General features: G+C 40.9%; 1 protein-coding gene across 1 annotated transcript in view; it reads left to right on the top strand.

Moving 5' to 3' along the window:
- Positions 1–8,680, top strand: part of LOC122813817 (zinc-binding protein A33-like) — a 57,351-nt gene extending 48,671 nt beyond the window's left edge. Inside the window, exon 3 of the mRNA XM_044086345.1 lies at positions 7,995–8,680. Within this exon, the coding sequence (XP_043942280.1) occupies positions 7,995–8,539 (545 nt within the window). The 3' untranslated portion in view covers positions 8,540–8,680. The remainder of the gene's footprint in view (positions 1–7,994) is intronic.
- Positions 8,681–26,793: the final 18,113 nt, after the last annotated feature.

The raw sequence follows: 26,793 nt of genomic DNA, 5'->3' as shown, positions 1-26,793 counted from the left end.
TTTATTTTGAGGGAGACCACGTTATGGCCTGACTTCACCAGTGAGGGCGTGATGGGGGGGGGGGGTGCAGTGCTCTTCCATATGGGTGAGTACTGGAAACAGGATGTTATAACGTCTGGTGGCTATGCGCATCAGTATTTGTGTTAAAGTCTATGAATTGTTGCGCCTTCGAGTATTAGACAGTGTATGTTTCCCAGTCTGTGGAGGAGTAGTTAGTCTCCTGTGTGTAGGGTATTTGGTTTAATGGTGATTGTTTCCAGGGGGTCCCTATCAGATAGTCGAACTTCTGCAAGTTTGAAGCTCATTGAATTTGCAGAAGTTCAAGCGTTTCAGTGGAAATCTCCGTAAGGGGAGGTTTCCATTTTGTTCAATGTGGTGCGATCTCGGAGTTGGTATATTTAAGTAGTGTGTGTGTGGGGGGGGGGGGGCGCAGTTTATTTTGTTTTCTTTTTTTTTTACCCAAAGTTTTTTTTAACTTTGAACAGGATGGTTCGAACATTCCAAACTTCGACTATGTGATATAGACCCTGTTTTCACTAGGTCTATATACAAGTTAAAGTTATGGGATTCTAGAGAGAGTGACCTATAGTTTGCTAGGGTATTGTACTGGACTTTGTCTATAATGATTTGCACATGGATAAATTCCAGGGCATTGTCCTGTTTAACCAATGTAGAGTTATGCTTGTTGCTAATACAGATTGAGATTCCTCCACCTTTTTTTTGTCTGCGTAGCTGATGGTCTAAAGGTATGGAAGGCACTGAAGCCTTGGACTGCCAGAGTACTTTCTGCAGATTTAAACTATGTGTCAGTAATGCCACAGATGTCTGTATTCTCCAGAGTGAGGAGAACTTGTAGGGTGTGAAGTTTCTTGTCTAGGCTACTAGAATTGAGCAGCAACACCTTTAGGTTTCTTTGTGTTTAATTTGCTATGTCAGTAGGTTTGTTAGTTTGGCATTGCCTAACAAAGTCTCTAAGGAGTGGATAAAGTTTAACCACTATTCGGAACTTCAAAAGCCTAGGGGAGACAGGTGCAGACCATCCTTTGTAAAATAATGTGGTCTGTTAACCATGACTTCCCGTACCGGAAAATATTTAATCCCTGGAAAGACACCAGAAACTAAGCCAATTGTTGAAGTCGGTCATCTTTTGTTCGTACTGTGGCAGCATCCTTAGTGAAGGTAGTACGAGGCTTGGTGCAAGGCACACACCTGCCTGAGTTGCATACTCTGAGAGATCAACAATGTCTCTCTTCATGTAGTCCAGGGAAGTATGTCTCTAGTTAACACCCACACAGGCTATGATAGAATTATACTGGTACCTGTGATGTAGTGACGTGAGTATGTGTGTAACTTAGTGAATCTTGGCTCCAGAAAAGCAATTAACCTTTATATTCTCCTTGTTCAGTCTGGTGAGGGGGGTATATGCGTGTCATAAAATGGAGTCCCCTATGACAAGAGTCCTGAGCAATGTGCTAGCTTGCCTTATTGGCTTTGCTGTTTGGGCTCCACTGGATGTAGGCATATGTGTGGTGTTTGGAGTTTTGAAGAGTAATTTAGAGATTGTTGAGGATATGTGTTGCTGTTTATAAACTTGGGAGGTCTTTGAGGTTTGGAAAGAGTGCTTTTTAGTGCCTCAGCATACTTTGGTCTGTGTTTGTGGCGAACACTTACCGTATATGTAGTGGATGTAGTGTGTGTGTGTTCTTGACAACCTTGTTTTTAGGCGAGGTTTTTGTGTCCAGTGAAACTGTGTATGTACATCTCTCACATACTGTGTTTGTTACTTTAAGGATTAAATGGACACCTGTGGACATGACAGTTGCCACTTTGTCTCAGGATGGCCATACCTACCAAGCTGGCTACAGAGACATTTTGAAATTGCGTATCCATGTTATCCAGACCTGTATTGCAGTGGGCTACAGTAGGTTTTGTACTGAGTTATACAGAGGTCTCCTTGGGTGATCTCTGGGATTTGGCTCTAGACTAGCTTAGATTGTGCTTAGGTGTGATGGTAATGCTGTTTTAATGTGCAGACTGGATGCTCTAAGCTTGTCTCCTTGCAGTGGCTTTGTTTTAGCCACACTAAGTTATAGGTTTCAGATCTAAGGGAAGTTTTATAAATAAAATGTACTTTCTGGGCATGTGTAATTTTACAGGGTAGTGCTAACCTCTTGATGTAATAATACCAAGAAAGATTGCTTGAAAGTGTAATATTACAACAAAATAACTTAAACTACCCTGACAAGGCAATTTCACGTATTAGGGACCTTTAGAATGTTTAAAAGCAAAATCAATCACTTATAAAGCAGTAGCATTCTGAACAGCTTGCTGAAGTGCAAAACAATAAAATAAATCTCTTATCTGCCATGGATGAAGCAGGATTAACTTAGGACCCCCTCAGTGTGTGTCAAGGGTGCCAAACAAATGGGAGATCTGGGAAAATTAGCAGGAGGCAGTAGTAAGGGAGGTTTATTCATTTACTCAGGAGCAGTACTGGTTTGCTGGGTGGGCACTCAGTGTTATGGATATATGAAAAACAGTGGGTGGAAAAGTGCTTAAATAGGTTACGCAACAGACAATACCAATGAAAGAGGGAAGAGAGGGCCTATGTAGTCAGATCGCTATACAAGGTGGAAACCAGACACACACACTTTTAAAATCACAACAGGAAAAGCGGTGGAGGGTTCAAGCGGTGGAGGGTTCAAACTGGATCTGAAGTCCTGTGGTTAGAATTTCAGAAACTTTTGGCTTAATACCTCAGTGAGCGGAGGGGCAGACTCAAACTGAGGAAACATCAGTAGCAAGGTGAAGAAAAAGGCACTGGAATGCAACTTTAAGCAGGTATATACAGCTATAAAAAGTACTAAAGCACAAATCGTGGAACAGAATTCACAATAATGCCACTACTGCAATCCTCCCACAGACTAAGGCACCAGACTGTGCAGAATCTTGCCTGTAATGCTGTAGTAAATGACTGAATGAGGCTCAAATCTGGTAGTAGATGACAGTCCCAGATTGGGTTCAAAATCAGAAAGCTGCCTTTTACATGCAATTCTACTTATGGAAATAGAGTGTAGCATAATATATAAATAATGCTTAAGTCATGCAACAATGCACAATCTTTGTAAGTGTACTTATGGAAGTAGAGTGGAGAATTATGTATTAATAATGCTCAAATCATGCAACAATACACAATCTTTATAATTCTACTTATGGAAATAGAGTGAATAATAATACATAAATAATGATAAAGTCTTGCACTAATACACAATCTTCATGCAATTTGCAAATGAAGCTACAGGACTAAGGTTCCAGAACTTACTAAAAATGCAAACAGATAACTCTTGGCTAAACCATGGACAAAAAGTAGATACAAAAAACTATCACCACAAAGGTCTTTAATAAGTGCAACTTAAATATTTAATTAGAATTTAAATAAAAAAGCTTTTCTTCTTCCCTTTTGATGAAAAGCTTGTGTCTCACACTTCTCAGTCTTAAAACTATGTCTGAAGTACTGTATGCAGTTCTGTGGGCCCATTTACTAAGGACACAGAGCAAACAGTAGCAGGACAGTCTTTGCATCTAGTGCAATGTGCAGTTTGGAGACCTCATTGTCATGAAGAAACAGAGAATAGAAGCAGAAGCAGTCATGTTCAAAGTCACCATCTCCCCTGACCCCCCCCCCCCACCTAGGGTCAAACAAAAAAAGTTTTCCAAAGTGGACTACAGCCTCCTGGGGGGTGGTATAAACAGCTTTACAGCCCCCTCCACCTCTCTGGAAACTGGCATCAGTATCCAAAACTATACTAAATTACTATACAAACATTTATATAGATGCGTGGAGTCAGGAATACCTGACAGGACTAAAATCATCTTCTGCAAGGAAGAGTAAATCTGTCTGGTGGACATCTGCAATAAATAAACTCTATAACAAAAGAAAAAAATTGTGGTCCAGGACCAAGAAGGAGCAGGCGCCCAATTTGAAGCAATCTCTCCTTAACCTAAACAAGCAAATAAAAGCACTAGAGAAATCCTCCAAAGCAAACTTCGAGTCCAAATTGGCCACATCTACTAGAGACAGTCGTAAGACCTTCTTCACATACATCCATAATCTCAAAGGTAGCACCCAGATCTGTTCATAACTGGTGGTCAAGGACACCACTTATACAAATGCCGTAGATATAGCAAACTTGCTGGCTGACAGATTCAGTGAAAATTTCACCCCTCTGTCCCCCTATCAGTAAATCAGGGCATTCCCAGTACCTGCCCCTTATCCTTATGTCTAGGGATCAGGTCATCACTACTCTCTCAAAGGCAATAAATACAGCCTCCATGGGACCCGATAACATCCCAGGCTGCATCCTACATGAACTCGGGCAGGAACTTGCAGCACCATTAGGCACTCTATTCAGGCAAAGCCTGAGTACCGGCTTTGTCCCAGCCAAGTGGAGGACAGCCACTGTCATCCCTTTACACAAAGGTGGAGCATCCACCGATCCGGGAAATTATAGACCCATCAGCCTAACTAGCCTGATCTGCAAGGCCATGGAATGGATTATCATAGAACTCCTTAACAAGGACATTGGCAACCTCCAAACACTCGATTCCACACAGTTTGGCTTTGTCAAGGGGAGGTCATGTCTGTTAAATTTGGTCAACATTTTTGAGACAGTCACCAAAAGCCATGGATGAGGGAAAGACCGTGCACACCACATACCTTGACCAGGCCAAAGCCTTCGACACGGTTTCCCCCTTGGGCATAATAGATAAACTCTCCCAACTAGGCATCAATCCGTATGTTACCAGACTGGTAAGCTAACTGGCACACAGATGGAACCAAAATAGGGGAAGCCACTTCAAGCAGTAGACCCGTGTTGAGTGGCGTACCCCAGGGTTTGGTTTTGTGGCTTCTGTTATTTGAGCTATACTTTTCTGAGGTGCAGGCCAAAACCAGTGGGCTATGGCTGACCAAGTTTACAGATGACTGTAGGCTGGGAGCTGTCGTCAATTTCCCTAGTGACGTGGACATCCTCCAAGAGGTTCTAACCCAAACAATGACTGGTGCCAGAAACATGGCCTAAAGCTGAATACAAAAAAATGCATCATCATCCCCTTTGGGGAGAGTGATGTCCCCACAAATTATCACATTAATAACATCTTAAGCATGCAGTCAGTCATGAGGGATTTGGGCACCCAGGTTGATAGCAACCTGACTTTTGATCACCATGTTGCTTCCATTGTATGGAAAGCTTTGTACATGGGCTCACCACATAAGTAAGGGTATCTCATCCAGGGACAAGGTTATAACATCCCTGTATTCTCCCCTTATAAGGCCCATTATTGAGTACAGTGCCCCATTTGGCATGTACCTCACAAAGTACATGCAGCAGCTGAAGAGACCACAGAGGTTCCTCACCAGGAGAATCCAGGGCCTCAAAAATCTACCATACACAGGCTAAAAGCCCTATTCCTCTACTCTGTTTCACACAGACTCCTCAGAGGTGACATCTGTTTGGCATGCAAGGCGATCTCGGACCCCACCTTGATGGGACTGCTGCATATTCGAAAGTCAAGCTCCACTTGAGTACCCAGACACGTGGCCTCAACCTGGTCTGTGACATCAGTAGGACGTGGCGGGACAGATTTGTGTCCCAAAGACTCCCGCCATCTATGGAATAGATTCCCTCTCCACATCAAGCAGAATACCTGTTTGCCCTTTTTAAAGTGCAGTCTGGATAACTGGATGGGAAATACAAAATACATATCTGGGATTCCACCCGCGTCCCTGCTGGACAGGGATATTGGGTGCTGATTTGTCTATGCATGGGCTAAACTCTTGGCTTGGCTTATAAGGGCCTCAGGGCCAATAGCCTAGTAACTTCCTATGATCCTGTGAATGGTCTACACCAGAAGTGATGTAAGGAAAAATTAGAAGAGTTTACCATGTATACTGTGGAAGAAAGACTATGGTGGGACATGCATACCATGTATACTGTGGAAGAAAGACTATGGGGGGACATGCAGATTGAGGATGTGAAGTTCAAATGGATACATTGTGTCATACAGAGGGCACAACTTGGAGATGCTAAAGGTAGTTGGCTTTAAGGGAGATACTGTGAAGTGTTATTCCAAGTTGGTGGAGCTGATTTTGGAAGGGGTAAAATTGTCAGAAACAGTAAACTAGTTCAAGAATTTATGGGACAGGCTTACAGTGTTTTTTTATCAGGACTTGAACAAGATAGGAAACCTAAAATATATTTTTAAGTAGAAATGATGTTATCAATCAATTTAGTTTGTTTGTCTACCAGAGTATTATACTTATCACAAGAGACCATTTGCAAACATTGTCCAGGTGAAGAAACTCGCAAAAAAAAATAAAACAGAGCAAATTCACAAACCTGGAGTAATCAGAGTAACCACAGAAGGAAGAGAAGAGAACAAACTGATGAACAAAACTGCCCTATTTGCATTCAGATTCTTTTCCTCTTTGTAACCATGGTTCTTTGAATCTTCATTTGATGACGTTTCCTTCTGGGTGGCACCTGAGGTTAGGAACAGATAATCACTTGATAACAAGCTGACATTTGGTGTTGATAGGGAGCATCAGAAACTACTGGGAGTCTTGCTATATAAAGGAATAGTTAGACCTTGGAGTCACTGAAGTGTTTATGTGTACCCCAAAGAAAATTTAGCAAACTTCCAAAAGATGATTTTTATATCACACCAGGGAACCATCCAGCTAACAAAGTGATTACAGCAGTGGAAAATGTAGCTTATTACAGTGGACAAATTTATAATATTCTGTAGCAGTATCATGCATGATGAACAAAAAAGCCTAAGCAGGTACAATCAAGGGGATGCTAGTCACATTCCCAGTACCTGTGATATGAGCACACATAGCTGTTGAGTCAGGAGGGCTTTGTGCTATTAGATCTCCTGAAATGCTGTTTTAATATATTTCTGCTACTGTCCTCCTATGACAAGAGTCCCCACTGGCCTGTTCATTCTTTCCTTCTGTCTTGCAGCATCTGAAGCCACCTAGAAAAGGAAAGTAAACACGAGGGATTGTGATCACATCTGGAGGGGTTAGGAGAATTTAGTACATTTCTTATTCTCTCCTTGCCATGGTTCATAGGTGAACTGCTGAAGTAAGGCCTTCACTGCTAGTCCAAATGGTGCCTGTGTGTGTCTGTCTGCCTGTGTGTGTCTGTCTGCCTGTGTGTGTCTGTCTGCCTGTGTGTGTCTGTCTGCCTGTGTGTGTCTGTCTGCCTGTGTGTGTGTCTGCCTTTGTGTGTGTATACTGCTTAGTTAGATGAAGTGCAAATCCTGCCGTGGGCTGCTGCGACACCACCTACCCTCCAGTAAGTGGCAGTTACACAGTAGCTCAGACCATCTTTTTTCTCTGGTTATAGACAGGCAACCTAATCCACTTCCTCCCATTCCACCCTCATCCAGTTGCTCCTGAATCTTGACCCACTGATTGAACATGGGTGACCAGGGCTATAGTTATGGTACCATACCCCCTGCAGCATGGAGTTAGCATTTTGTCTGTCCAAATAAGGTATGAATGTGTTCCTCTGTTCTCTACCCTTTACACTTTCATCAGTCACTGATAAAAATCTGCACAGGAGTGCAATAAAGGCAGCACTGAATGGATTAAAATGAAAAAAAAAATGCATTACAAATAAGTGTCTCTTATATGCAATTTAAATTATATAAAACCTTTAGTTTTCTAAAGTGAGGTGGTGGGTGGATTTTTTCTGTCTGCACTCTAAACAGTACTGTAAATATTGTCATCAAAAGTAATTTTTACTTACCTTACTTGGAAAGCTTAACTGTATATGTCATTGTCACTTTGTTCAGATTTTCATTTAATTTAATCAAAATGTTGACAGCAGTTTACAATCAAAGATTTTAATCTTTGCTGTAAAAGGGCTATGCCCCAGTCAGACTAACTAGTATTTGAGTGTAACAAACACATTTTGTTTTTACAGGCTTATTCGGTGCGGTGATGGATCCAGATACGGCAAGTTCTGAGCTTGTTCTCTCCGAGGACCTCACCTCTGTGAGTTTTGGTGACAAGAGACAGCTGCCTGACACCCCAAAGAGATTCAGTCCATGTGCATGTGTGTTGGGCTCTGAAGGACTTACCTCTGGGAAACACTTTTGGGTGATTGATGTAGGGAATAAAACGAGATGGAATGTGGGTGTAGCCACAGAGTCCATCAACAGGAAAGGGCCACTCACATTAGCACCTGACAATGGATGCTGGGTCATGTCTCATATAAAAGGTGATAAGTATGTAGTCTTTGATTTTGAAGCACTAGAGCTCCATGTGAGTGTGAAGCCAAAGAAGATTGGGGTGTACCTGGACTATGACAATGGACAAGTGTCATTTTACAATGCAGATGATATGTCTCACCTTCATACTTATATGGACACTTTCACTGAAAAACTCTACCTTTTCTTAAGTCCCTGTAATAAGGATAAAGGCAAAAATGCTGAACCTTTAAAACTTGTATCCAGTATGACTCTGTGAACAAGTTTTTTTATTAAATTAGTGGTGGGTACTTTTGTTTCTGAATCTAGTAAAACTGGAATTTGCTGAGGTTTACTGTTGTCCTGGTCTGGTTCAGAGATGCCTTAGAACTTATCACACTTAAAATTCTCAATATTTATACCCTGGGTGGAATTTGCACATTCCAATGTAGACTTTACAAGTTCTTGGGAAAGTATATGACCAAGATCCTTCTCTCTCAGGCAGATGGTCATATGTTTGTCACAGTGAGGATGGCACACATTTTGCCTTGGACAAGCAAGACTTTATTTTCATTTCTCTTCCTTTCCTGAAATATCACTGCAGGAGATCCTTTCTGAAATATTACTACAGGAGATCCTTTCTGAAATATTACTACAGGAGATTCTTTCTGGAATATTATTACAGGAGATCCTTTCTGAAATATTACTACAGGAGATTCTTTCTGGAATATTATTACAGGAGATCCTTTCTGGAATACCACTGCAGGAGATCCTTTCTAGAATATCACTGTAGGAGATCCTTCCTGGAGTATCACTGAAATATGTCCTTCCTGGAATTTCAAAGCAGTTGATCCTTCTTGGAATATCACTGCAGTAGACCCCTCATCGAATATCACTGGAGTACATCCTTCCAACTTGATTGCGTATTTCAGGCTGTAGCCCAATTTGTAAATCTCCCCATTCTGTGCTAGCCTTGATGCTTTGATATCTGTAGCCATGCACAGGAAGATGCTGTTACAGATAGAACATCTCCTTCTTTTATTAAAAGAAACTCTCCCCTGCATTATTCATTTCCTTCCCTGACGGCCACTGCTCACTTATTAATGTAGGCTGCCTTCTTTATATTTTAGTGGTATGCTTATGTGCCTGCAATAAGTTATTTTTAAATTTATTTTGGAAACTGTAAATGATATTTTATGCTAAGTGCTCAGTAAGGAATCATTTTATATGCTGTTTTGTAATAATTTTATACCTTGTTAAAGTGGGAGACAGCAGGGCTCCATACCAGGATATATAATGGTACTGTTATGGAGCCCAGGATATAATGTTTCAATAAAGTACTCTGTTCCAGAAGTACATTATTTTGACCGTCATGTTGCTGCCTTGTTTAAAAAAATCTGCAGAGTAACTCTATTATTATTCAGAGGGTTAGTATTGCTGCATAACTAAAGAACTGGTGAGGAGCAAAGTACTGGCTTTGTGGCATAGAGTACTGAAGGGTTAAGATGAACAGCTGTAGCATTATCCCCCCCCCACACACACACACCTAGCAATTTTCTTTGCTCTGTATTGTTTGTGTGGTGTGATCTGTTCCTTTCAAGGCCTCCCACGCAATTCTGTTCCCTCCTCCTCCTGCTCTTCCTCTCTGTATTACTCCATTTTGCTCCTTTTGATTCATTTCCAGATTATGGACAAGTACTTCAAGCTTTACAAATGTACTGATATGTAGTCCCTGCCTGCATTAAATGAGGCATTGTAGGGGTAATTCCACTTCATCCTAGTTGCGAGACCACACTTTTACCCACCTAGGCTCCCTGTACTTCCCCAATTTGGACTCAAATTTTAGCTCTGTCCCTCTTAATGCCTCCAAAAATTGGTGACATTTGGGGAATAGATGATGAATTACATTTCATAAATAATTACAATAATTAGAGATGTAGGCTTCTTTTACTTCAGAAAATGTATACTTATTCACTTTGTCTTATTTTGTTAATGCTTCAGATTAATTAATATTTTAAGTGTTCCCGATTGGCCATAATTATTTCTGGATTTGTCCCCAATTCTGCTGAGATTTGCCCCTGACTCATTGACAGCTATGTTGTCCCCTTCTGTTGCAGGGTAAGTTTCATACTTGGTGATACCGGTTTACATAAGTCAATTACTTCAGAGGCCTTCATTGTACTTATTTTGGGGGGTTCAAACCCCCCTTAACTGTGCCTGTCACTTAACCACTGAGGTAGGTTAGTATCACCCTGGTAGGTAATGACTGCACACGTCCTGTTCTTGCACAGTGATACCTGCAGCCCTGTGTAACCACATAAAACTGTTCAGACAGTTCCATACTAGCATCACTTCTCTGTCTTTTCTCACTTTCACTTACAGTACTCTATTTTGCCTCCAGTCCTCTCCACTTTCTTGTATACACACTTTGTACATCCCTTTTCCTCAGTTGTATGGTACTATTCAGTCTGCTGCTAGATTGATCTTTAGCTCAAACTCATGTTCATAGGTTCATAAGTTCATAGGTTTGTACTAGGCTATTGACCCTAGGACCTATACAAGCCTAGCCTTAACCATTCCCTGGCTATTTATTCCCACACTATTTACTTCCCTGGACCCCTGTCTAGCAGGGCGACTGACGTGATCCCCGGGGTGAATTTCCTTTCTCCCATCCAATCGTCAAGGTTCCTTTTGAAGAGGGCCAAAGAGGCACTCTGCTTGACATGCATGGGCAGTCTATTCCAGAGTCTGGGGAGTCTGTGGGTCAGGAATCTATCCCTCCAACATGTTTTGTTTATTGTGATGACAAGGTTTAGATCCCTGGAGCGTGTGGCTCTGAGGGATTGGGATTTCTTTAAGTGTAGCGTGTCCAAAAGCTCTGGGTTTGACATGGCCTTGTATGTTAAGCAGAGATCGCCTCTAGTAGACGATATGCGACCGGGTATAGCTGGCGTTTTTTAAGGCGTCAGCGTAGGGCTTCTGCTTTAGGCCTGTGATTCTTTTAGTGAGGTATTTCTGTGGCCTTTCCAGTTGTTGCAGATGTCTTGAGAAGTACATACCAAATGGAGAGTTGTGTTCTATAATGGGTCTAATGAGGGATGAGTACAGTGGGGCAATGACCTCCTTTTTTCTGGATGAAAAGCCCTTAGTGATGAGGTGTGCCAAATAGAAGGATTTCCTGACTCTTGTGGCGATGTGGTTATCGAAGGTGAGACCACTGTCCACCTGTGTCCCTAAGTCTTTTATCACACTTTTGGTGTTTAGTGTACTGCCACCTATGTGGTAATTCACAGGTACATTTTTTTTCTCAAAGGGGATAACTATACATTTCTTGGCATTGAGTTTGAGCTTATGGCTCTGGCACCAAGCATCTGTTTCTGTAAGGCCCTTTTGTAGAGTATCTACATCATTTGGGGATTCAATAATGGCTCACAGTTTGCAGTCATCTGCGAACTTTGTTAGCCAGAGTCCCTCAGAGTCCCTTAGTGTTGGCCTGTACTTCAGAGAAGTAGTTGCCAAACAAGAGCGGTCCCAGGACTGAACCCTGACGTACTCCACTTGTCACTTGTCTGGAGCTGGATTTGGAGTCTGCTACTTTTACAGTGTGGGTTCTGTCAGTAAGCCAGTTGGCAACCCATCGAGTGACGTAGGGATTAATGCCCAGCTTAGTAAGTCTATGATTCCATAGTGGGGGATGGTGCCAATGACCTTGGCGAGGTCCAGATAGGCTGTGTGGACTGCCTTACCCTCGTCCACGGCTCTGGAGACTGATTCAAAGAAGTCAATCAGGTTCAGAAGACAAGACCGGCCCTTTATGAACCCAAACTGGGTGGGGTTCAGTGTTTGAAGGTTGCCAATGTCTTTGTTTATAAGTTCCATGATAATATGTTCCATGGCCTTGCAGATCAGGCTCGTCAGACTGATGGGGCGGTAGTTCTCAAGATCCAAGGTGGATCCCCCCCTTGTGGAGTGGGATAACTGTAGCTGTGCACCACTCAGTGGGCATGAAGCCTGAGGTGAGGCTATGATTAAACATGATACTTAGGTGCATATATGCATCAACCCTCAATTATAATGTTAAAAAAACAGCATTACCGTTTCCGGGTATGCCTTTAGTACAATGTAGATGTAGAGTTGTGGAGTTACTTATAAAGAATTGAGTTCTGGCTGCAAAGATTGTTTTGTTTGGCTTGGGATGTACCTGGACTGTGGCATTTACTTCCTGGACCTTTCACCAAATCTGTAATTTATTCCCTTCGGAACAGAAGCAACTGTTTATTTCCAAAATGCAAACAGAGCTGGTCTGAAGTTTTCCTTTCCTTTCCTACCCCATTTCCACTTTTCCCTTTAGTTAAGACACCTTTAAAGTTACACATGACTTCATTGTAAATCCACCAATGTACGGAAATAAGAACTAGTTATAAATTAAAAATATTTAAATAAATGCATTCCATTACTGATCTAGTAATAGAAATTTAAATTGTAAAGTGTGCCATTATTTCTAAATTGTACTAATGTGAGCATAGTAAAACCCCACAGTGGTAACAGCACTCCTCCAACATGCAAAAACTGTACAGACCTTTATCTAAATCAGGTTATAATCAACATTATACAATCTTACATCCTGAGTTATGTTAATACCCAAAAGCTAATGTTTTCTTACTATTTTAATAGTCCTGCATAAGGCTGGTAACTGCTGTGTGCATAACCAGTACATTTACCTGCTATTAATAAAGCAGAACCAACATAAAGCAGTTGGACTACAAATACTTCACACTATTCAGCCTTAATATCAGCTAAAATATTATATATTACTGTATCCTAGACAAGCCGAAGCTAATCACACTCCTTTTTCAGATACCTTTGAACGTCATACACATTAACAGGTTGCAGTTTTCTGTTATGTGGTCAGCACAGGTAGATAATTAGAACTGTAGTAGCATTTTAGTAGCATTAGGAGCTGTCCTAAGGAATGTGCTCTGCAAAATCAGTCATTTATGTGTGACATCCACAGCACAAAAATCCTAGCAGGGTACATAAAGGCTGGTCACATTCTGACTTCTGTACCAGGACATGTGTTAGCAAACCTGAGGTATCTAGCAATGTCCATGCTAACTCACCCACATACTTAGACAGCACACTGCCTGTAGCAGTGATGTTTAGTCCAAGTAAATTGTGAGAATTGGAGGCCACAGCATACTTCTCGCACAAAGGCAAAGAATTCTGTGTGTATTGACATTTAAAATCCTTCGCTAACCTAGTTCCTAGACAACTTCTTCTTCTTTCGGCTTTTCCCGGTTAGGGGTCGCCACACTTCCTAGACAACGTTAGAGTATATTCAGCTCGTCTATAATTAGCACATTGTTTGTCTCATTTCTGGAAACAGGTGCCCTAACATTTTTGTGTCTTTAATTCTTAGTTGTTACTCCAAAACTGTCAGAACAAGTTTAACTTTACCTTTTAATAAAACGGACTTATAAATGTTGTCATCATGAAACTAGTACCCCCCCCTTTTTTTTATATCTCTCCCAGAAAAACAAAAATATCTTTCTCCTTATCCCAAGTAAAGCCTGTCTTCTCATCCTAAATGCTGAACTGTGTTTTGGAGATGGCCACATGGCCTTTCAGAGTGAAGATAATCATCCTACTAAAAACATTGTCTCCTTGTCCTACTGTTCATTTTTATCCACCTCGTCCTGCTGTTCTGACCTCAATAATATGTAATCATAGCCTATTCATACAGCTCCTCCAGGCTAAAAGATGGAGACCTTGCTTGCTCATCTAAAGAAAGGTTTAAATCCCTGATCTATCAAGAGTCCTGTATTTTTGAAATGTAGAGAGGTTGGTTTAAATTTATCGTCTAAATTCCTTAAAAAGGAAATGCTGCATTTATTCACCCATATATTTCAGTCAGTGAACTGGAATTGATTAGCTCTTCTCAGAGGGGGCATTCACCATCAGCCATGGTCTTGAACTCGAAACAGTGTACTCTGTGACCCACATGACGCTATGTAGTCATCTAGCACAGACCAAAGGACAGCACATCTCAGTGTTAAAAGTATCCATAACAAAATGACCAACTGCAATCTGATGTGGGCTATTAATCATCCAGACACTCTTCAGTCTCGGAAATGTAGTTAAGATTCCATATTTTGGATTTGGATGTAACGTCTACAGACTGCACTTTTTGTTTTGGAGAGCACAGCTTCAAAGATGCAGAAGGTGTGGTTGTCATCACCAAGGAGAAACAATGACAACATCCTGACAAAAAAAAAGCAGAGATGCAGTAAAAAGTATGTGAACGATTTAACTTGTACAAAAATCTTTAAATGGCTTGTCTGTGCATTCCCCTATACTTTGTTGCTGTGTCCTGGATGTCCACCAGTACTGACTTACTAGTAAAGTAATTATGGATTTAATTATAACTAGTGATGTCAGTCTTGACTGGGCCTACGTTATGGCCTATATTTATATTAAGGTCTAACCCTATAAGGATTGACCCAAATTTTTACTTAGCCCGCTTGGATCGACAAGGCCTGCAGCAAAAACTACCATTGAGCCATATCAAATCTACAGGTGGCCTAACTGATAGCGGTAGTCTCCATCCTGCCATCCTCCAGCATTTTCTATCTTGGAACACAACATTATCCTTAGTGCAAATAAATCCTCATATATAACAATTGTGTCCTAAAAGTTGAAATTGTTTTATACAAAATATCAAGTGGGCCTCTCCTAGTAACTTGTCATAGTTTTACAGAGCTGTAAACTAATTCATTAGTGCTGTCCTTGGTATATTCTGCAAGGTTGTGCCACTAAAAGCTACAGAACAGAATACTTCTCAACCTTAGTTGACTGCTGAAATTAGTTCTTTGGTAAGTTTGAGACACTCCTCATGGAAAATGTACTGCAAAGACCAGTTTCTTTCTACTCTTCGGAAGTCCAAAGATTTTAGAGAGAGAGACAAATCAGAGGTATGGAATAGTAAGAAATCTTTTTTCAGCACTTTTCATTCCCACAGCAAAAGCTATTTAAAGGATTGTCAGAAGACCGTATCTAAACCGAGCTCACTAGAAAAAACATTGCCCCACCACCACACCCACCTCATTGGCAGTATCAGTCTCTTCCAGAAAATGCAGAATATTTAGCCAATTTTGCATACATGGCTCTTTTTCATAGAGTCTGCTGACATCACTAACGTATTGACCACCTTCAGACCTTTTCCTGCAGAGTTTACCATAAGGTTAATAAGAATGGTAAATCATTTTTTGTACTTCATGCCCATCCTGATATATCAAATTAGCTGCTGACACCAATGTTTTGCTTACTTCACATGAGATATTCTAAACAGAAGTACATCAGAAAGAATTGCTCTCTATCAGAAGAAAAAAGGCCTTTGTTGCAGTTCCTACAATGCTTCCTCTTTCCTGTACTGTAGTCCCACTGCACTTCCCTTTCCCGAGGTACAGTCTCACTGTACTGCCCTCTCCAGAGCTGCAGTCTCATTGCACTGTCCTGTCTGGAGCTGCAGTCCCACTGCACTGTCCTGTCTGGAGCTGCAGTCCCTCTGCACTGTCCTGTCTGGAGCTGCAGTCCCTCTGCACTGTCCTGTCTGGGGCTGCAGTCCCTCTGCACTGTCCTGTCTGGGGCTGCAGTCCCTCTGCACTGTCCTGTCTGGGGCTGCAGTCCCTCTGCACTGTCCTGTCTGGAGCTGCAGTCCCTCTGCACTGTCCTGTCTGGAGCTGCAGTCCCTCTGCACTGTCCTGTCTGGAGCTGCAGTCCCTCTGCACTGTCCTGTCTGGAGCTGCAGTCCCTCTGCACTGTCCTGTCTGGAGCTGCAGTCCCTCTGCACTGTCCTGTCTGGAGCTGCAGTCCCTCTGCACTGTCCTGTCTGGAGCTGCAGTCCCTCTGCACTGTCCTGTCTGGAGCTGCAGTCCCTCTGCACTGTCCTGTCTGGAGCTGCAGTCCCTCTGCACTGTCCTGTCTGGAGCTGCAGTCCCTCTGCACTGTCCTGTCTGGAGCTGCAGTCCCTCTGCACTGTCCTGTCTGGAGCTGCAGTCCCTCTGCACTGTCCCCTCCGGAGCTGCAGTCCCACTGCAATGTCCCCTCCGGAGCTGCAGTCCCACTACGCCGCTCTATCCCATGCTGCAGTCCCACTGCATTACCTTTCCCTGAGCCACAGTCCCACTTCACTGCCCTGTCTTAGTGTTGAGGTCCTTAACAATCTAGTTCATAATTAACCTGTGATGTGCCTAATAGTGACCTTCTTTCCACCACTCAGCACAGCTTCCAGCTAGGCTTTGTACTCAGCTCTGCTTTATATATCTTTAGAAAACAAATTTGGTCTGAAATAAACAAGACCATGTTTATTGGTACAATGCTTGTTGACTTTTGCAAGACATTCATTGATGTTAATCATTCCTTGTTGTTATTATCTCTATTGAGCTGTGAACAAAGTACCTCACACCATGTGTTTACTTCCCTCAGCCACAAAACCCAAGTTAGGAAAATTATGTGCTAATCTTATCAAAGTTAATCATTGTGGGTGTATCACATTGGTTGTTGCCTATTTCTGTGTTTGGATGCAGGATTGAGATTTGAAGTGTAGTCATAACATTGACGATTCTACTCTAATTTGCTGCAGAAATATCTGGGACAAGTATTCAAAAAATATCCATATTGGTATATTCACCTGTCTTGAAAACTGACCAAACTTTTTTTTTTCTTAACACCAGTAAAATAAAAACGGTGGTATTTCCAATTTGAAACGATCCAGTTTTTCTAAGTCACCGGCTGATTGATTTTAATAATGTTGCATCCATAAAACAAATATTCCTTATAAAATATCTACATGTCATACCAAACTCAAAATTAAAACTAGGTTTTGACAGCACATTAATGATGCAATAAAAAGAAAATCGGACAGCATCTCCTTTCTCACTACATCAGCTAGACCGACCCTGACAAACTCATTCTTTGAATCCATATTGCTGATCCATCTTATTTAGCAGCCTGACTTCTCACTTCTGCTGTAAGCTACAGATGGCCTGTAACAGAGCCCATTTCTGATGTCAGAAAACATGGAGAGAGAGAAACAATGTGAATCACCCACACAGCTCAAGTGGCAAGTGATAAGAAATGCGTTCAGAATCTCTTAGCTCTGTTTTGACCATAAAATACTGTACAGCCCTGAATACCCAGTTACTGTCGGTGCACCTCAGTGGAAAGCCCCATGCAGTGATAAGATCAAAAAGATCCTACAAAGTACAAGTATAGAAATTATTTGGAACAAGGCAGATTAGAAAGTTCGGCTCCCAAGTCTTTATGAACTGAAAAAAATGTTATTGCATTATGACTTAACAGAAGTATTATGAGGCTCAAAAGTTATACTTTCTCCTCCAAACCTGATGGGTGCAGCTAAACCCCTTCAGTGTTACCTACTTTTTATTTCAAGTTATGGCACATCATCTTCTTCAAGTAACTCTGTGGACTTTTCTAAGAATCTGTGACAATTAATACCGATCCATCCTCCCTTCTCTTTAAATAGTAAATCTTTTCTAGTAATACTGCCTCTGTAACGTCACCTCTTCTCCAAACACCTTTCCTGAAGACCCTTTTAAATTACATCGGCTGCACTGTGGATATGAGTTGACTCTTTGGAGTAGACCGATCAAGTTCTGTGTTCAGGTTCCAGTAATTAAGTAACAGCCGCTAACGGAGATGGCTGATACAGGAATAGGAGTGGCCAAACAAATGCCTGGCTTGGGCCTAACAGAAAAAAGCCAGTGGCTGCCTGGATGATGCCTGAAATGGCAAGAACCCTTACCCAATACAGGGAATGAGCAGGCAGATGACTGATGAGAAGCACAAATAGTTTGTAGTTGTGGAGAGACAAAATGTCACAAAAAATGTGTACATAGCATTTTACTGTTCAGTGACACCAAATTCTAAATATCAGGCGAGTATGAAGTGCCAGATATCCAATGTCTACTCTGCCATCCGACTTTTAGGTGCTGGTAGTGTTTTAAGTGATGGGATCATGACACGCTGCTGTGACAAGTAGATATCAATATTATGAACTTAATGCACTTTGAGTTTTTGAAAGCACTTTTATTATTTATGCGTGATGTACTGTATGTACATATGCATGTGTAATACCTTGTATCCCATGTGTTGTAAGGCAGACACCAACAGGATGAATACCATATAATACATGGGTATATGGTAATATCTACACCCTGCACACCTTCATGAGTCTTAAAATGGGCATTTTTGTCAGTTGGAATTTTGGCATTTTCTGTATAATAATTATGTACTTTTATAGTGTATTTTAATGTAACGTAGTTCTTTCTCCCATTGAAACTAACTGATTGTTGTGCAGGATTATAACTTTTTAGTAGTGTGGATTTTTTTATGAAATGTTAAGAGTAGTCATTTTAGAAACCCTTCTGTCAAGCTGTTTTTGGAAAACGCGTTTTAGATCAGAGTTACACAAATTCAGTGTTACAACTCAGATAATGATTCATAGATTTTATGTTAAAACTTTGAACATCAATTAAGTTACATGACAGCTGTGAGCATTCTTCAAAAATATATATTTTTAAATGTGTTGTCCATTGTACTAACTGTTGTACAGAATTATATATTTTTTAAATGCATGAAATTTTGGTTCAAAATTTTCAGGGTAGTCAGTTTAGGGGCCTGCCTAAGTTTTTTTGTATGGCATTGTGCAGTTACTTTTGAAAATGTTTGTCATTTTCACAAATCCTAATTTGGATCCATATTGTACTAGTTCACTGTTCTAGTTCATTTGATGCTAGTCCATATGAAAAGCTGATGATAAAATATGGTGAGTATGGCACTTCTTTAAACCAGCATTATAAGATGCACATTCTTTTTTTTTCATGTTTTACTGGGTGCTTAGCAAAGCCCTTGTATTTACAGTTTCCCTGATAACAGTTTTTGTTAGATTCTCTTTTTTCAATTTTTTTTTTTTTTTTACTGCAAGTTAATATTAATGGTCAGAGAAAAAAAAAACTAGCAGTGAAATTTTGAAGGCTGCTAGAAGGAAGGGATCTGTAAATAAAATGTGAGGTTTTGGTGTACATGTCATACACAATCACATATACATACTTACATGAGAATGTACAGATGTTGTGGGTATACTGGTTATATGGTAACAAGTCTGCCTTTAAATTCAGAATCAGTACAAAAGTTACACAGTATCAAACGCTATGCAATTCTACATAATGTATGTACCACAATATAGCTGAAAAGATAAGCATGCATTCTATGCATAATAGTACATGATGTGCTGCTAATGAGACATAATTACTGTTGCCTGCTGCTCATTGTTTTCTGTAAGATGTGTACTGCTGTATATACTGCCATTCTAAAGATGTAGATTTCATCCTATTTTATACTCATATGCATCTATACTGCACTTTAAAAAACCCACCAGTCATAACTGTACCAATATGCAAACCGTATCTCTCAATTTTCTTTATGGTGCATACGGATACATGCTGTAATTGCATGTTTAATTCCCAACAGAGTGGTCTGCAGAAAATAAATGAATAAATTGGTAAATAAAAATATTTCAGATGCTTGTGTATTTGTCATGAGTACAGTTTTTGTGGGGACATCTTGCATAGGTGATAATACTCTTTTAAGTGATGGGATTAGATATTCTTTTAAGTGATAGGATCGTGACACTTTATGCTGTGACCATAGTTAGCAAGTTTACAAACTTTAATAACACACTTTTGGCTTTTGGAAGCATTTTTATGTATGTGCGAAGTACACTTAAGACATTCATTAAAATGCGGGATGCAGTTTCTGACCGAGATACCCCCAAAAATCATTTGATGGTGTGCAGCGTCAGTGTCTCAAGTGTTTTTTTTTTGGTCCTGTCAGATCCCATTATTTATGCCCAGTCCAGCAGTGCCCCACGTACACAGGTGCTACATTTTAAAGCATGGTATTTTCCCTAAATGTGTTTCACTACATGTTAGGCACTTTTGTAATGTTGATACTTTTGTAGCCCAGCAGGTGGCACTGCTGTTACAAAATGGTATTAACATGCCGACGAAAGCAAATGATTCCAGAAATTACAAATCTAATGCACGTTGTTAAAGAACATGGGATATTTCATTTGCAAAGCTCCTTTCTGCCTTGTGCCCATTAGATCTTTTATGTAATAACAGCATGCTAAGTCTTTGGAGCAGACTGCAGTCTAGCATTTAGCATATCTGCTCCCAGCCAGTGAGCTGCAGAACATGGCGGAACAGCGATTAGCGTTTTTGGCTTACAGCTTGGGGGTGTGAGCCTGCCCTAGGGATACTGTCCCTATGAGTATGCGAGTTTCTTCCTGCATTCCAAAGACATGCTGCATGGATTGATTGGCTATTCAAAATTAGCCATGCATATAGCCTTCACCATTTTATTTCCTGTTATGGTTGAAATAAATCCAGTAGGCATCAGTCCAGTTGTCCACTTGTGACCCATAGCACTTTGAGCATAGTTACATAAAGTGTACAGGTGAAGGAACATAAAATTTGGATGCCAAATGGCGGAGTAGCTGTTGGATGCATAGTATTTCACAGAGGCTTTGGAGTCCGGCCGACCGAGGGGCTGCCTGAGGCAGGACAACCCATGTGTGATGACTGCAGATGCATACCCATCGGACATCTGCATTTATGGTAGGTACAAAACTGTACTTTTTGAAGGGTCAGGTTGTAATCCTAATTTGCATATCACTCTTATTTACTTACCCCGTTTGTCACGTGAAGGTTGTTGGTGTCTGTTGCTAGGAGACCAGTGTTAAGTAATTTTATTAAATACTGTTATTATCTTCAGTTTCTTTTGTAAACATAATTTTATTTTGTAAACAGATTATGATGTTTACCAAATTTGTATTCTAATCTGGTTTGTTACGTGGTTAGAGGGGTTGGAGAGCCTTCAGGTTTTGGTCATAACATAAAAGATGCAAATAGACTTACCATACGTCCGGTTTTCCCGGACATGTCCTCTTTTTGTGCTCCTGTCTGGGCGTCCGGGCGGTTTTGTCGTTTTGAGAGATTTGTCCGGGTTTTACAATCCCGAGGTAGAATTCAAATCTACGCATGCGCGGAAGGTAGAAGAGCTCGCAAGAGTCGCAAGAGCGGCGAGACTGTGTTTGCGCGGGGAGAAGCGCAGGACTGTGTATGTGTTAGGGAGGAGGTCAGGAGGAGCACTCAGCCACATAGCCGACTTGTCATCACAGAGTGAGTGCGTGTCGGTGTGGGAGTCTCCGTTTTGGTTTTCACTACTCATTCTGGTATGTTTTTTTTTTTTTTTAAGTCAGTTTAACTTACTGGTGTTAAGTTAATATTCATAACTTAGTGTTAATGATGGATAGTTGTTTCTTGCCGACGATGGATGAGTTGTTGCTTTGCGGTTGAATACATTTCGGCCATGCCATGTGTTGTGTACTTCGCCTTCGGCTTTCTGGGTTTTTGGAGTTATTTATTATGGTAATTTGGTGTTTTAATCATCTCAGCATTTTGCAAATCAGTCTTTAATGATGGATAGTTGTTTCAATCTTGCCAATGGATGAGTTGTGGTTGAATACATCATTTCGGCCATGCCATGTGTTGTGTACTTCGGCTTTCTGGGTTTTTGGAGTTATGTAAATTTGGTGTTTTAATCTTGGCATTTTGCAAATCGGTCTTTAAGTAAATTCGGCTATTAGATGTAGACCTGTTCTTATACCTCTAATGAAGGGATTTTATTTTTGTGATTTTTGGTCTCCTAAAAAGACTGCTGAGCTTTGGAGCCCACATTTAGATTATCTTTTTTGAAGGCACTTGAATTAAAGTACAGTAAACAAAATTCTGTGTCTCAAATTTAGTACTTTGTCTAATTTTAGGGATCTTTAATATGAAGGCAGGGGGTTATTATTCATATCACAGATAAAACTGAATAAATTATTAAGATGTGAAATACGTTCAACAGATATGGTTTCAGTGAGTGCTCACAGCATGGCATATGGCATGCTTATATTATAGATTGTTATTTCTCATAAATGCTATTGGAAAGGGTCATTATACTGATGTTATTATTTTTACATGGTTTCTTATCCCATTATTGGAAAATGTTTAGAATTCCTAAAGTGTATATGAATGAAGTGAATTTTCCTTTTAGTTCACTCATAAAAGCAACAGGGTCCAAGACTGAACCCATGACCATAATAGAAGAAAAAATGCTGATCCTTTTTTGTTTAGGATGCCCACATATGTGGAAGTTATTTTTGATCCAACAGACCCATGTCAGCACTGTTCTTATAGATGCCAGGCACTGTTTTGTTACTCTGGGTATCAAATCCCTTTATACCGTGTCTGCCCAGGAGGAATGGATATTCCAACTTGCCGAATTTAAGGTGTATGGGTTAGCTGACTGTAGATGAGTTGTTTATGATATTTTGTCTCTGATTTTAAAGAACAAGTACTTTGTATTTCCTGAACACTAGTATTGTCAAACCCAAGGGTAGCAATGGGTTACTGGTTGGCCCCAACTTTTGCTAATACTTTTGTAGCCCAGTAGGAAGAAGCGTATGTTTATCATGGTATATACATACATTATCTTGTGATGTGTCAGCATAAGTTAGATATCTTGGTTATTTATTCATGTATTTTTTTGTGTAGGGTACAGGTTTGTGAGCTGGTAGTTGCTTGGGGTTATCCAGTTGACAAAGCTTATTCAATGGTCAGTGCGGTTGTTCTCAACAGATATACCAGATAGCCACCTCTTGTTTACAATACCATGTTACCCTATGCCCAGGACAGTAAAGGTTTAAAGTCCAATATTAAAATGGCAGTAGGCATGTTATCCTGAATGTTCTTTGTATTGTTAGATAAGCTAACAATAGCTTGTAGCTTGGCTACTACTTGGTTGGGAAACACCCTAACAAATACCAGGAGCTGATTTTAAACTTTTTCAGTATCCCCGAGTCTAAATGAACATATTAGTGTTAAATCTGAACTAAAAGTGAATCCGTTAAAAATCACCAGTGGTCAGGCTAACTCAGCATTCCTGATTTAAGATAAGCATGCCCTGGCCTGGCCTGGTTACGACTTACATGGGTGACCCATGTGAATACCAGCAGCTGATTTTATGCTTTTTATAATCTGATTTCTATGTGTATATGTAAATAGGAATGTGATTCTATATTTTTGTCTTAACAATGACCGTTTTTTTAACCAAACGTGAAGCTCCTTGTGTTTATAATGTGGAACTGTGATGTTCTGTATTACTAAAAGACCTTTTTTTTTTTTTTTTTGGTCTTCACCTAGCCTTTTGCCCCAACAAAGAATCTGTCGTCCTCTTTTTCGTATGGTAACCCTAGATGCAAATACATTTTTAATGACAGTTTTAACAGTCTTATCGCTTTCACGTGTCAATAATCTAGCTACAGCAGTCAGAATTGCAGAACATTATTAGAGATTAGAGTTTGAAGGAGACAATGAACTGCATTAAATATTTCTAGTGCATGATATTTGTAAATTGTCTAGTCACGTGGAGAAAAGTATCTGATATTAAAGAAACGGGAACGTTCTTGTGCATTTTTGTCAGTGATCATACTTTTGGAAAGGATTTGTAATACATCTAAGCTATTTATTTTAGAATAGATTCATATGCCGGTTTGAGTTGCATTACTGTAAGTACTGTTTAAAAGAAACTTTAAAAGGTGTTAACTAAATGTACATATTGAGTCTTGTGTCTGTAATGAACACTTTAAAAATTGGGTTACCTGTTTAGATTTAGGCCAGTTATGTTTTTCTTTGCTTTTATTTATTAACTGTTAAGATAGAAGATTTTTTTGTTTACTTTGGAGCACAGGGAATGTGAAATTAGGCTTGAAATGCTTAATTAAAGTGTGGCTGTAACTTTGTTAATATGTGTATTAGTTTAACTATCAGACCATTCTACAGCAACATGAAAAATAAGTTAATATAATAGGATAAAGGGTGTGCACTAGGCTTGTTAGCAGCCCCATATTATTACTGGCTAAAGAGTGGTCATTTCAGGGTGTCACTGCAATGGAAAGTGCACTCAAAAATTCACATTCCATTTCAGCACAAAGTGTTTGTGCTGGGGTATAGCTTCAGTCTCTCTACACAAGGGGCTCTCCGAGCAGGATGAGCTTTATTTCTCTCCCTGCCCTGACCTCATTGTCATTCCATCATTAGTTTGCTTTTTTTAAGGCAGGTCATTTCCATATTTACTTGATAGTGCTCACTGTTTTAAGTTTACAAATGTTGGGCTATGTCTGTAGCAGGGGAGATTATTGCCGATTGTTGGGTAGGAGTCTCATCAGCACGGCACATCTTGACTTGGCAATATTTGCCCACTTTTCCTTGCAAAAGCACCCCAAATCTGTCAGATTGCGAAGGCATCTCTTGTGCACAGCCCTCTTCAGGTCACCCCACAGATTTCCTATTGGATTTAGGTCTGGGCTCTGGCTGGGCCATTCCAAAACTTTATTTTTCTTCTGCTGAAACCATTCTTTTGGTGATTTGGATGTAGGCTTGGGGTCATTGTTGTGTTGAAAGGTGAAATTCCTCTTCATCTAAAGCTTTCTAGCAGATGCCTGAAGGTTTTGGACCAAACGTGACTGGTATTTGGAACTGTTCATAATTCCCCCCAACTTGACTAAAGCCCCAGTTCCATCTGAAGAAAAGCAGCCCCCAAAGCATGATACTGCTACCACCATGCTTCACCGTGGTGTTCTTTTGATGATAAGTGTTTTGCGCCAAACGTACCTTTAGCATTTATGGCCAAAAAGTCCAATCTTGGTTTCATCAGACCATACTGCCACCTCATGACACACCACAGGCAACACATAAACCACAAAATCAGTGTGCAAAGCAGTCATAGCCCTTAAGGCCAAATACAACGCCAAACATACTTGTCATAGGTGACTCCATAGTCAGACACACTGACGTCCCACTCACCAGGCTGAACAAGGAGAGGGTCACAGTAAGCTGCCTATCGGGCGCTAGAATCCGCCACATAACACAAGCACTCAGGTCACTCCACAGCAAGTACAAATATGACACAGTCATTGTCCATGCTGGTGTGAACGACCTGAGACGTACCTCCCTGGACTACATGAAAAGAGACATAGAGGAGCTCTCTGATTATGTAGCCCAGGCAGGTATGACCCTGACCCTGAGCAGTATCCTTCCTTCACCAAGAATGATGCCACAACATAGAGACAAGATGATCAGCTTTAACAATTGGCTTAATTTCTGGTGTCATTCAAAGGGGATCCAGTGTCTGTCTGCCTGGGATGACATGCTTGACAAGCCACGCTGCTTCGCAATGGACGGCTTGCACCTGTCACCCCTGGGATTCCGGATATTGGCTAAGGCTCTTGCCACCCCCATAGTGCCTTTTTAGGCAAGGCTCAAATTCTAAACCTACCACCCTAGAAAACAAAAATGGGAAGAAACTAAGGGAAATGCTGCTTAATGCCAGAAGTCTAAATCTCAAAATGCACGCACTCGAGGCCCTTCTCAGTATGGAGAACATCGATGTCTGTGCTGTGACTGAAACCTGGTTCAAGGCTCCTGAGAGCACCCCGGCACTATCAGGTTTTACCTCATATCATGCGTTCCGGCCCCAAAACCTGGACCACACCACAAAAGGAGGGGGTGTATCCATATTCATCAAGGATACCCACACCTCCAGGTTGGTGGCAACACACGAAGCATCGGAAACCATCCAGGTGCAATTAACCATAGGCAAAACAGCTCTACAATTTGTAGCATGCTACAGGCCACCCTCTCAAACTCAGGAACCCCACACAGCCTTCCTGAAGACACTGGAGGGTATAAATGTATCTCCAAACACCATTATATTGGGTGACTTCAACTACCCGAATATAGACTGGGAACACTACTCCAGCCCCAACTTTCTAGCCCAAAGGTTCCTGGAGTTGATAAATTCAAATGCCATGGAACAACTAGTCACTGTTCCCACAAGAGGAGAAAATATACTAGATCTCATCATCACAAACATGGGGACAAAATGCTCCACACCGGAAGTATATCCCTCATTGGTGAGATCAGATCACAAACTTATCTCACTGGAAATCCACATCCCGCCCCCACCCCAAACAAAAAAGACCACAGTGAAGAACTTCTCTAAAGCAAACTTCACACTACTCAAGACTGGTGTGGTATCCTTCAAGGCCCCCAAGCCAGTGGAAACCACAACCCAAGCTGCTGAAGCCCTTACAAATACCTTCTACGAACACCTCCAGGACTGCATGGATCAGGCAATCCCTAATAAAACCAAGACTCTTTCCACCAAGGGCAAACGTCCAGTCTGGTGGACCCCAGCCATAAACAAACTTTACAATAAGAGTAGAAAGCTGTTACATGATAGAGCAAAATCCATAAAAGAGAAGACACCCTTGATCATTATTAGTAAAAAAAAATACAAGCACTCATAAAATCATCCAAGGCCAACTTTGAGAGAAAAATTGCAATA

Source organism: Protopterus annectens, chromosome 10.part0 (assembly GCF_019279795.1).
Source record: "Protopterus annectens isolate FY-2018-M chromosome 10.part0, PAN1.0, whole genome shotgun sequence".
NCBI classification, from domain to species: Eukaryota; Metazoa; Chordata; order Ceratodontiformes; family Protopteridae; genus Protopterus; species Protopterus annectens.
This window is presented reverse-complemented; position numbering and strand designations above follow the sequence as displayed.